The sequence below is a fragment of the Bufo bufo genome, chromosome 5 (assembly GCF_905171765.1).
Source record: "Bufo bufo chromosome 5, aBufBuf1.1, whole genome shotgun sequence".
NCBI classification, from domain to species: domain Eukaryota; kingdom Metazoa; phylum Chordata; class Amphibia; order Anura; family Bufonidae; genus Bufo; species Bufo bufo.
Window position 1 is genome coordinate 552,548,226 of NC_053393.1, and position 12,167 is coordinate 552,560,392.

Here is a 12,167-nt window from a genome sequence, read left to right on the forward strand (position 1 = left end):
ATTCGAGATTATATTTTTGATTGCGAAAATCAGCAATGTAATATTCGCGTAATGCGTGCAAAATACCAGCGTGGGTCACTTTTGCTACATTTTTCAAGCTGCTAGAAGTTTCCTGCGACTGGAGAAAATGGTCGGCACGGCAGAACCTTACAATAGCTTTATATGCAGATAGAGTGCTCCAATATATTTAAGCTTGCGAATTTTCGTCAATTAATGATGCGCATATTTTTTCGGAATTCGTGCAACTTGTGACATCACAGCGCTATGTCTGTAGCATGTATGTATGGACAGCAGAACCTATCAGCTCCACTATAGATCAATCTAACCTACACTGACTATCTCCCACTAACTATCTGCATTATATATATGAGCGAACTAACTGTCTAATGTAATAACACAAAGCACAGAGCACAGCAATAACACTGCTCTCTCTCTTTCATAACTGCAATAAAATTTAGAAAATGGCTGCCGGGGAGGTTCTTATATAGTTAGGGGCAGGCAGCTTTTCTATTGGTTGCTAGGGATGTTGCTAAGCTGTGACAAAGCCTTCTCATTGGCCCACAAGCAAGAAGAAGGGAGGGACGATCACCTGATGTTACTGTGTTAAAAAAAATACAAAAAAAAAAAAGAATATTCATCATTATGAATATATATCACTATAGTCTAAATATTCGTTGCCGGTATTCGCAATAAAAAATGTGTTATACGAATATTCGCTCTTAACACTATGCCTTACCTCCAGTGGAACAGGGAGCAGCTGGTCCAGGGATTTATATAAGTATGTGACCCCCTCCCTCTGGTTGTAGAGGTCAATGACGTCTCCTATAGATCTTCCATCTTGGACCTCAGGCTCTGCAGTGTCAGAGAGACAGCCGTGTAATGTGACAGCAGAGACGAGCAGCAGAGACAGCCACCAGCTCCTCATCTTGGCCTGTCTTAGAGGAACTGTCCTCTCCTTACTCCACTTCTTATTGTGTATCTACAGTACTTCTTCTTATTCCTGGGTGATGGTGAAATCCTTGTGCACATTATGAAGGACATAACGGTCATGAGCTCCGTCCGTTCTTCTGAAAGAGACAGCTGACAACTGCTTTATGGCTGACAACTGCTCCCATTTATCTGCCAGTAATGGTTGAGGAGAGGCTGATTGACGTGATTACAATCTACTGTTCTCTGACATCAGCTGTTTTTAAAATGTATGTGTCCTCATCAGTGGGATGGGTGACAGTATGAGTTGTCAGAGTGACCACTAGAGCAGGTGGACATTACCTGTTTATTCACCTCACTTGTCAGCTTTACTGTATAAACGAGGACAGAATGAGCAGAGTCATCTCACCATTAGAGGACACAGTGAGCCCCTGGGAAGCCAGTGCAGAGGATGGGGGTGGTAGTGGCCCTGATGAGGTGTTGTGTCATGGTGATTGGTGCAGTGGAAAAGTGGTATAAGGAATCTGTCCAGAAGTAGAAAAATAAAAATGGCTCTTTACTAAGTGTAAAATAGAAGCTGCAGTACATCCAGCAGTAGTTTGTAGCACTGTCATTTCTCTCCCCAGATGTTGAGGTATGGTGGCTGGCTAAGGAGTAGATAATGGCACGTGTGGTGCGTGATCTTGTTAATGTCTCTCTCCTGAACCTTTGGCTAGCAGCTTATAGCTGACATTTGTGGCTGCTGGTGGCCACTGTGTAATGCAGGCTTTTCTGAGTTGGCCTGGCCTGGATGTCATCTAGGTGACAGGTGTCTGAGCCGTAGTCCCTTACCTGCAGCAGGGTCTGGATAGCTTTGGTTTGTTGGTCACTCTGCTGACTATAGACTATAGCTTTGTAGAGTATCTGTAGTTTTGTCTTTAAAGTCTCTTTAGAGTAGTAGTCTCACAGAAGATTTGGTTCTCTTCTCCCTAGGAGCTAGAGGACATGTTTCCTCACTGCCTTTGCTAACACTCCCCTCCAACAATGGAAGCTCTCATCTCCCTGTGACTTTCTTGCCGCCATGAAAATACAGTTAGTTGCGGGCCGGCGCCGGGGGGCCCCCAAGGACTCGGGGGCCCGGGGGCAATTGCCCCCCTTGCCTTAATGGAAGCGCCGGCCCTGCATGCAGAATACACACCCTGCTGTGCACACAATACAGAAGGGTGCAGGCAGCATGGTTAGCACTGGTACCTTGCAGCGCTGGGGTCCTGGGTTCGAATCCCACCAAGGACAACATCTGCATGGAGTTTGTATGTTCTCCCCATGTTTGCGCGGGTTTCCTCCGGATTCTCCAGTTTCAGCTTTACTAATAAGATATTGATGTGTACACCCAGAGTCCCCCCATTCCCCCAGACTTGTGCTGTGACACCATGGCATGCTAGTGAACTGAAGGTCGGGCGGCTCATTCGTCATGGAGGCTTCACTGGGCTGAAGTCTGGAGGGACTTGATCATTTCAAGAGGGGCAGTGGGCTGGAGTCTGGAGTGTGTAATCTGGAGCTTGGCTGCCTTTTGACCTATGGTGTAGTGGACTAAATAGGAGTTGTAGAAGGAGTCATTTTAGGACGGGATCTGAGGAATATGGGGGTAGCAGTGACCCTCCAATTGAGCACAAGATTTAGGGAGCTATGTAAAGACAGCACGGATGTGAGGTCTGTATGGGGATAACATTGCCCTGTTGTAGGTGTTAGCTCCTTTGTATATAGCCCTGTCTAAACCCAGAGCGACTAGCAACTGACAAGTGTAACAGAGCTGCCTAGAGTACTGCAACCAACAAGCTTCTGTGTCTTGAGAATTGTAACCAGCTCTTTACCACTGTTGTAAACCTTCTATTCTGCCAATACGATCTGCGACTGTTTCTTTAAAGGGGATCCCTCAACCCCCCTCTTGTTCACATCCTGTCCAGTACTAGTGAGTTCAATATGGTGGCAAGGGTTCATGCATTTAGGCAGTGCCTGGGATCCCCCCTAATAACTAACTCTCCCTGTGCTCATCAGTCTGTACACAATCTACACAATATTTCTACAGCAGGTGTTTGTGCTTCAGAGCTGCTGTTCCTACTGGGAACATGAATTTCAGCCATAACCACTATCTGGATGGTAATAAGTCTTGTGGTCAGCCGATCCCTTGTCTGCATAGAAGTGTAACAGCGTCCTCCTGCTTGTATACCCGTACTCTTCTCTATGTCCGTCCTTCATGTGTGACTTCTACAGCATGCCCCGTTTTATACATAGACACTAGTAGTAAGAGGGTATATGTTTCGTCAAACTAAAAGTGACAGGTACCACGCCCCCTTTTATACGGTGTGTATTGCCACAGAGTGGTGGGGATGGTTGGCACAGAGAAATACTAAGGTGTGTATTGACACAGAGTGTTGGGGGTTCGTTGTGTAGGATATGTCTTAGGACATCTGTGACAGTATACAACAGTATATAAATTTTATATCAAGCAATATAAATTTAATATCAAGCAATATAACATTTAATATCAAGCACTATAAATATAGATAGCTGGAAAGCTAGACTACAGATAAGTAGATAGATAGATAATTGATAGCTAGAAAACAGGTAGATGGACAGATAGACTATAGATAGGTAGCTAGAAAGATAGATAGCTAGATAGATAGTAGATAGATAGAAGGATAGATAGAATTTAATATAAATAGATGTTTGATAGAAAGGTAAATAGATGTTTGATAGATAGCCATGTTATAGTAGCTAGATGGTTAGAAATAGATAGAAAGATAGATAGATAAATGGATAAAATTGTTAAATAGATTGATAGATAAATAGATAAAATATTTATCTATTGAAACGTTAGATTGTGCTAGATAGATATACGGATAAATTGATCATTTTGACATTTTACAGCATATTGTACAACATTTTTGAAATTTTGTATTGTGTAAACATTTTAAATGAATGCAACTTTGCAACATTGCGGTGTGTATTGCCACAGAGTGGTGGTGATGGTTGGCCCAGAAAAATACTAAGTTTTGTATTGACACGGAGTGTTGGGGGTTGGTTGTGTAGGATATGTCTTAGGACATCTGTGACAGTGCACAACAGTATATAAATTTTATATCAAGCAATATAAATTTAATATCAAGCAATATAACATTTAATATCAAGCACTATAAATATAGATAGCTGGAAAGCTAGACTACAGATAAGTAGATAGATAGATATTGATAGCTAGAAAACAGGTAGATGGATAGATAGAAAGATAGCTAGATAGATAGCTAGATAGATAGATAGATAGATAGATAGTTGATAGATAGATAGAAGGTTAGATAGAATTTAGATAGATGAGGTATATGGATGTCTAGATACATAGATAGATAACAGATAGATGGATAGATTGATAGTTGGATAGATAAATGGATAGATAGACTATAGATAGGTAGATAGAAAGATAGATAGATAGATTTTATAGTTGATAGATAGAAGGATAGATAGAATTTAGATAGATGGGGTATATGTCTGTATAGATACATAGATAGCTAGATAAATGGAAAGATCGATACATAACAGATAGATGGATAGATAGACTATAGGTAGGTAGATAGCTAGATAGATAGAGATATAGATAGATAGAGATATAGATAGATAGAAATAAGATAGCTAGCTAGATAGATAGATAGCTAGATAGATAGATAGATAGATAGATTGACAGATACATTTTAGATAGATTGGGGTATATGGTTGTTTAGCTACCTAGATAAATAACAGATAGATGGATAGATAGACTATAGATAGGTAGATAGATAGATAGATAGATAGTTGATAGATAGAAGGATAGATAGAATTTAGATAGATGGGGTATATGGATGTCTAGATACATAGATAGATAACAGATAGATGGATAGATTGATAGTTGGATAGATAAATGGATAGATAGCCTATAGAGATAGGTAGATAGAAAGATAGATAGATAGATAGATAGATAGATAGATAATTGATAGATAGATAGAATTTAGATAGATGGGGTATATGGATGTATAGATACATAGCTAGATAGATAAATGGAAAGATAGATAAATAACAGCTAGATGGATAGATAGATAGATAGATAGATAGATAGATCGAGATAGATAGATATGAGATAGATAGATAGATATGAGATAGATAGATAGATAATTGCTAGATAGATAGATAGATAGATAAATTGACAGATACATTTTAGATAGATGGGGTATATGGTTGTTTAGCTACATAGATAGATAACAGATAGATGGATAGATATATGTATAGACTTTATATTAGGCCATGTCCTGACATGTCTGTAGATAGACAGAATAGATAGCTAGATAGGTAATTGATACATGGATATGTAGATAGAAATATAGATAGATAAATAGATAAATTGATAGAATTTAGATAGATGAGGTATATGGATGTATAGAAACATAGATAGATATATAGATAACAGGATAGATATTTTGAAATTTTGTATTGTGTAAACATTTTAAATGAATACAACTTTGCAACATTGCGGTGTGTATTGCACCAGAGTGTTGGGGATGGTTGGCACAGAGAAATACTGAGGTATGTATTGCCACAGAGTGTTGGGGGGTTGGTTGTGTAGGATATGTCTTAGGACATCTGTGACAGTGCACAACAGTATATAAATTTAATATCAAGCAATATAACATTTAATATCAAGCACTATAAATATAGATAGCTGGAAAGCTAGACTACAGATAAGTAGCTAGATAGATAATTGATAGATAGAAAACAGGTAGATGGATATATAGACTATAGATAGGTAGCTTGAAAGATATATAGATAGAAGGATAGATAGAATTTAGATAGATGGGGTATATGGATGTCTAGATACATAGATAGATAACAGATAGATGGATAGATTGATAGTTGGATAGATAGCCTATAGAGATAGGTAGATAGATAGATAGATAGATAGATAGTTGATAGATAGATAGACGGATGTATAGAATTTAGATAGATGGGGTATATTGATGTATAGATACATAGATAGATAGATAAATGGAAAGATAGATAACAGATAGATGGATCGATAGACTATAGATAGATAGATAGATAGATAGATAGATAGATAGATATGAGATAGATAGATATGAGATAGATAGACAGTTGTCTGGATAAAAATGGATTGATAGATAAATAAATGGATAGATAGATAACAGATAGATGGAAAGATAGACTATAGATAGGTAGATAGAAAGATAGATAGATAATTGATAGATAGATAAGAATCAATATAAATTTAACATCAAATTTATTTTTTAATTTGTAACTGCAGGACATTAGCTTTCACCATCTGTAGTAAGCTGTCATGCGGCTCTCAAAAAGCTCAACATCCTGTTTTAGCACTACCAGTAATCTGAGAAGAATGTCTTGGAGGATGTTGCCATCTGTAGTAAGAAGCTGTCAGAAGTGGTAAGACCTTAATGTACGAATACTCTATATATCAAACAATATCAAACGATATAAACTTAATATCAAGCAATATCAAGCGATATAAAATTAATATCAAGCGATATAAACTTTATATCAAACAATATCAAGCGATATAAAATTAATATCAAGCGATATAAACTTTATATCAAACACTATAAATTTTATATCAAACAATATCAATCAATATAAAAGGGGCGGGGTTATCTGTATAAAAGGGGGCGTGGTACCTGTCACTTTTAGTTTGACGAAACATATACCCTCTTACTACTGACACTTGTATGCAGAGGCGGACTGGCCATAGACCCTACAGGGACATTTCCTGGTAGGTCGATGCCCAGGGGTCCACCCTCTCTGCTGTAATTAAAGGGATTCTGTCATGAGATTTGAGCCCTATAAGCTAAATATATGGCCAGGTCCGTACTAATAACATGAATCCTAAACTGCCAGGAGTCCGCGGCGCATCAGGCTGAGCCTAGTGCGCAGGCGCCGGATCTAGCAGAGGGACGGGGGGATTGCGGAGGCAGGGCTGAGGTGAGGAAGGCGGCGCTGGGCACCAGACGGCGAGGGGTGCGGGCGGGCACCCTGGGTTAACGTAAAACCCCTTGGGCACCTTAGGTAGGTGAGTGACAGCTTATAAAAACCTGTTTTTTGGGCTTATAGAGCCACAAGCAGGTTTAATAAGGGCAGTTTAGGATTCATGTTATTAGTACGGACCTGGCCACAGGGCCGGATTAACGTAGGGGCTGATGGAGCTGCAGCTCCAGGCCCCTACCATAAAATAGCAGACATCCCAACCTGCAAAAACTCATTTCAGGGAGGTGCAATTCTCATTTCAGGAAGGTTTTCTTTTTTTTTTTCCTTTCACAAACTTTTAATGACATTTTCCAGACACATGCAGTATCTGCACACTTTGCTCTATGGTGTGGAGGGCTGGGCTCATTATCCTGCCCCAAATTATCCTATTTATGTATATGATTAGAGGGATTCTGTCACCACCTATAAGTCCTGTGCGCAAAACATATGCTCATGTCCAGGGCAGCATTCTGATTTCTAAGGTGGCCTTATAAAAGCTATTTGTGGCTTTATTCTGCGGAAAAACAGGTTTTACTAACCGGTCAATCATTGAATTAAGGTGCCCAAGCAGGGGAGGTCTGTGGATGCATGGTGCCCGGCCGCACGCATCGCCGTTCGTGCCCAGCGCCGCCTTCTACTCCTCAGTGCCGCCTCTCCCTCCTCCTGCTTTGAGATCCCACGCGTGCGCACAGGCTCAGCCTGATGCGCCGTTGCGGACTGCTGGCATCAGCTTCTTCTTGCACTGTGCGCACGTGCCAAGAAGGGGACACTGCTGCAGGTTGTCGGAAAGGTTCACTGCGAGTAAACTAGAGATGGGAAGTTTGGATCTTTCACAAGAATCGGTTCATTCGCTGAGCTGACAAGAAGCAAGTGAACCGAAGCTTAGGTTGCGCAATGCGCATGCGCGGATGCTTCCATTCACTCGCTGTCTCGCTGAGTCGGCTCATGGTCTGAGTCAGGAAGTTTATTCTTTAAAACCCCGTGTGTAATTATCTACCTCACTGTAGGGAAAAAAAAACAAGCATCCAGGGGGGGTGAATTTAAAACTGGGGTAAATAATATAATTAAAATGGAAGGTTAAATGTGTAAATGTATTAAAAAAAAATACATATCTCGCAATAGTGTCCTGTCACTTCTCTTATCTCTCTGCTCTGCTATCAGTGAACCTTTCCTGGATATATTGTCTCACATGCAGGCGTCAGGGAGCCGCAAATAAGGTGCCCAAGGGGATGTTAATGGATGCAAGGTGCCGGCCGCACCCACCGCCGTTCGTGCCCAGCGCCGCCTTTCCGGACTTCTGCGCCGCCTCCTAATCCTCTGTGCCGCGTCTCGCTCTCCCTCCCTCTTCCCTCCTTCTGCTGTAAGATCTCGCACTTGCGCACAGGGCTCTGCCTGATGCGCCTGTGCGGACGTCTCCATTTGGCTTCTTACAGCGAAGTGCGCATGCGCTGGCACTTCGCTCAACCCCTGTATGCGCGAGATCTTACAGCAGGAGGAGGGGGAAGGGAGGGAGAGCGAGAGGCGGCACAGAGGATTAGGAGGCGGCGCAGAGGATTAGGAGGCGGCGCAGAAGTCCGGAAAGACGGCGCTGGGCACGAACGGCGGCGGGTGTGGCCGGCACCTTGCATCCATTAACATCCCCTTGGGCACCTTATTTGTTTGACTGATAGGTTAGTAAAAGCTGTTTTTTAGCTAAATAAGCCCACAGATGACATTTATAAGCCCACATTAGGAATCGTGAAGACGCCCTGAACATCAGCATATTTTTAGCTGACAGGGGTGAAACCGGGTGACAGAATCCCTTTAATGTGTTATGTTATTTAGACACAGCTCTCAGCACGCTTAGCCAGCCTTCTATCTGACTGGCTAAGCATGCTGAGTGCTGTGTCCATAAATCATAACACAGCTCTATGAAAAGTACTGTTTCTAGTTGCTGTTGTCCACAGTCCACAGCAGCTAGAAAACAGTAATCTTCATAGTCATGTTAAATGATCACTATAGTGTCAGGAAAACAAAGCGGTTTTCCTGACACTATAGTGCCCTGAGGGTGCCCCCACCCTCAGGGTCCCCCTCCATGTTGCCAAGATAGATGCCAAATGAAGGGGTAGTTGCAGGAACAAAATACTTTAATAGTATTGATAAAATATATATGTAATTAAGACACTGAGTGCAGTTCCATAAAAAGGCCCAGCAAAATCCTCAGCACCAGGCCCATGATGCTCTTAATCCGGCCCTGCCTGGCCATATGTTTAGCTTATAGGGCTCAAATCTCATGACAGAATCCCTTTAATTCTAGGAACATCAGTTACTTCTGCACTTAGCCGGTAGCCGTAGTTGCCCTTCTGAATTCTGCCGTATCACCGTCCTGAGGAATACTGTAGCGGGAGTGACGGTATTTTGGGCAGCACTTTGGTATTTGGTTCTACTGGGGCAGTATTTTGTGCTGCACTACAATATTGCTGGTCCCATCTCCTTGTGTTGCCCCACCTTTTGTCAATTTGGTCCCACCTACTGCATGCGGCCTCATTTAGGTTTTTTCCAGGGCCACTTTTATATCCAAGTCCGCCCTTTGCTTGTATACTGAGGTAGGAGTCAGGTTCATATCTAGGGGGAAGAGGGAGTGGGCAACAGGCACAACATTATCTTAGGTCACTCAATAAGAAGGTATTGTATGCAGCAGCTGCACCTGAGGCTCCGGGGGTGGCCAGTGACCCCTTTAAAGAATTGCAGTGATTGCATTGATGCATTGTGGTTTTTGCCACCGATCCTGTAAATAATTGTAACAAAACTGCTCTGTGCAGTGATCCCTGGCACAAATATGTGCAGAGTATAACCTACATCCGCCCATGAAAAATAACAATTGGACCCTTTTCTCGTAACTCCAAAAACAACCAAAAATTAGAAAGCATCTGTCCTAAATAAAAATATAATGAATGTATTGATACATGATTTTAAAAGAATACAAATACATAGAATGGATAATGCTGAAAACAAAGGAGGGAAAAAAATCCTCCATACAGCGTGCACCACCGTGTCTCATAGAAAGTATATAAGGCGGAACCGTATCAATCACACCACGGGCTTCCAAGGTATAAAAAAAATATAGAGTATGTGCAAACACTAAAACAAAAATATATTGTAATAGAGATGTACAATAACGGAGAATACAAATGTGATCGCACACTACATCCAGCACTCTGCCCTCCATGCTGGATGAGACATTGGTGTACATTTTGGCCAAAGCGTAATAAGCCACTCACCGCGTCAAGGTTGCCTCTATGGAGTGGTCCCTAACACTTGTTCCTACCTGTTTATGGGCCATGACAGCCACATAAACTGAGTCTGCTTATATAGAACCTACCAGTGGCCATTTGGCTCCAGGAGAAGTATATGGTGGGCTCAGCATGCATGTTGGTACTTGCATCCCTGGATCCGATGAAAGCTGTAATGGCACCGGACGGGGTTAAAAGCAGAGTGTGCTTGGCTTGCATGCTGACCTGCATTCCCTGGATTTTATGTGGCTGTCATGGCCCATAAACAGGTAGGAACTAGTGTTAGGGACTACTCAAATGGAGGCAACCTTGACGCGGTGAGTGGCTTATTACGCTTTGGCCAAAATGTACACCAATGTCTCATCTAGCATGGAGGCAGGGCAGAATGCTGGATATAGAGTGCGATCACATTTGTATTCTCCGTTTGTATTTGTATTTCGCCATAGTGATCTGCACCTATATGCAGGTTGTGCTGACTCAATTCCCCAAAATTTTTTCTTTGTAGATGTACAATAACGCCTACATATATCGCAGTCGCCTCTATATGAGTCCAATATCCTGTAACCAATAATAAACAAGGCAGGGTGTAAACACCAACTGCAATAACTAATGTTAATAGCACAGGTTAGAGGGTAGAGCAGGCAGATCGATACAATAGGCAGAACACATACCCTGAGACATACGGGGAGTAAAATACCGCGTCGCCAGGAAGGAAAACCAGCAGGTGAAACGTGTGTCAAGGTGGTTTTCTTTCCTGACAGCGCTGTATTTTAGGTGTTTTTAATCCTACATTATACAGTTGATATATTTATGCCACATTTTGGCTGCATTGTCGTTTACTTGAATACCGGTGCCATTGTACATCTGCGTGAGTGACGTTTTATTCATTGTCACTTTATACTCCAGTAATTTGCCACTTTACATCCAAGTGTAAAAGTGTTTGCACATACTGTCATATTTTTTTATATTTTGGAAGCACGTGGTGTAATTGATACGGTACCTCCTTATATACTTTCTATGAGACACGGTGGTGCACTCTGTATAGAGGATTTATGTTCCTCCATTGTTTTCAACATTACCCATTCTATGTATTTGTATTCTTTTAAAACCATGTATCAATACATTCATTATATTTTTATTTGGGACCGATGCTTTCTAATTGTTTGGTTGTTTGTCTACAAATATGTGCAGAACCTGCAGAAGGACCTGCACAGGTAAGTACACATGACTATATGTGCTCAGGTCCTGTTACCATTGAAGGACCTGTACAGATAAGATCTCATAACCAAATCTGTGTTGGTCCTGAACCTAGAGGAGAAAGCAGAAAGGAGACAGGGGAGGAGAGGGTGAGCTGCTGTGTACATATATGTGTCTGGGGTGTGTGTTAGTTTAGGGGATCTGGTTTTGATATTAGGGGCTTCTGGGGTCTGTATTTATTTGTGTATCTATAGAGGCAGGGGATGGCTGTAGAAGTGAGGGGCCAAATAGACAGACACAAACTCTGCAGTCATAAGAGAAGTAGTCATGGCAGTCTGGGCTAGGTGGAGAAGAAAAGAGAATGTCTACAGTCAGAGGAGATGTCAACTGACCTCAGATTCATGGAGGAGCTGTCACCTCTTGTCTGACGACTATAGACTCCACATGACAGGGCGGCAATGTGGAGGGGAGGCACTCTGTCACTTTGGAGAAAAATATAATGTGATAGTCTGCTGGTCCGTGCTGCTGCATTGGCTGCTTTCTTAATCTTCTACAAGTGGTTTCACTCTATTTGAGAGAGCTGATGCGGCAATCTTCCTGCCTGTGAATGTACATGGGAACGGCCCTCCAGAATTCCTCCACGACCCTCCAGCCCTGTGTCTATAAATATATGTATAAGGCTCTGTTCACACATACAGTGTGTCATATGTACCAGCCTTG

The 12,167-nt window shown here is 41.9% G+C and overlaps 1 protein-coding gene across 4 annotated transcripts in view; it reads right to left on the reverse strand.

The window, feature by feature from the left end:
* LOC121000826 (cathelicidin-6-like) overlaps positions 1-12,167 on the reverse strand; it is a 103,054-nt gene that overhangs the window by 27,191 nt on the left and 63,696 nt on the right. For 2 of the 4 annotated variants that reach the window (XM_040431503.1, XM_040431505.1), the window contains exon 1: positions 737-973. The exons of 1 other annotated variant lie outside the window; for it this stretch is intronic. In XM_040431503.1, the coding sequence (XP_040287437.1) occupies positions 737-925 (189 nt within the window). In that variant the 5' untranslated portion in view covers positions 926-973. Of the gene's footprint in view, positions 1-736; positions 974-12,167 lie in introns of those variants that run through there. One more of the 4 variants, XM_040431507.1, reaches the window with a different exon arrangement.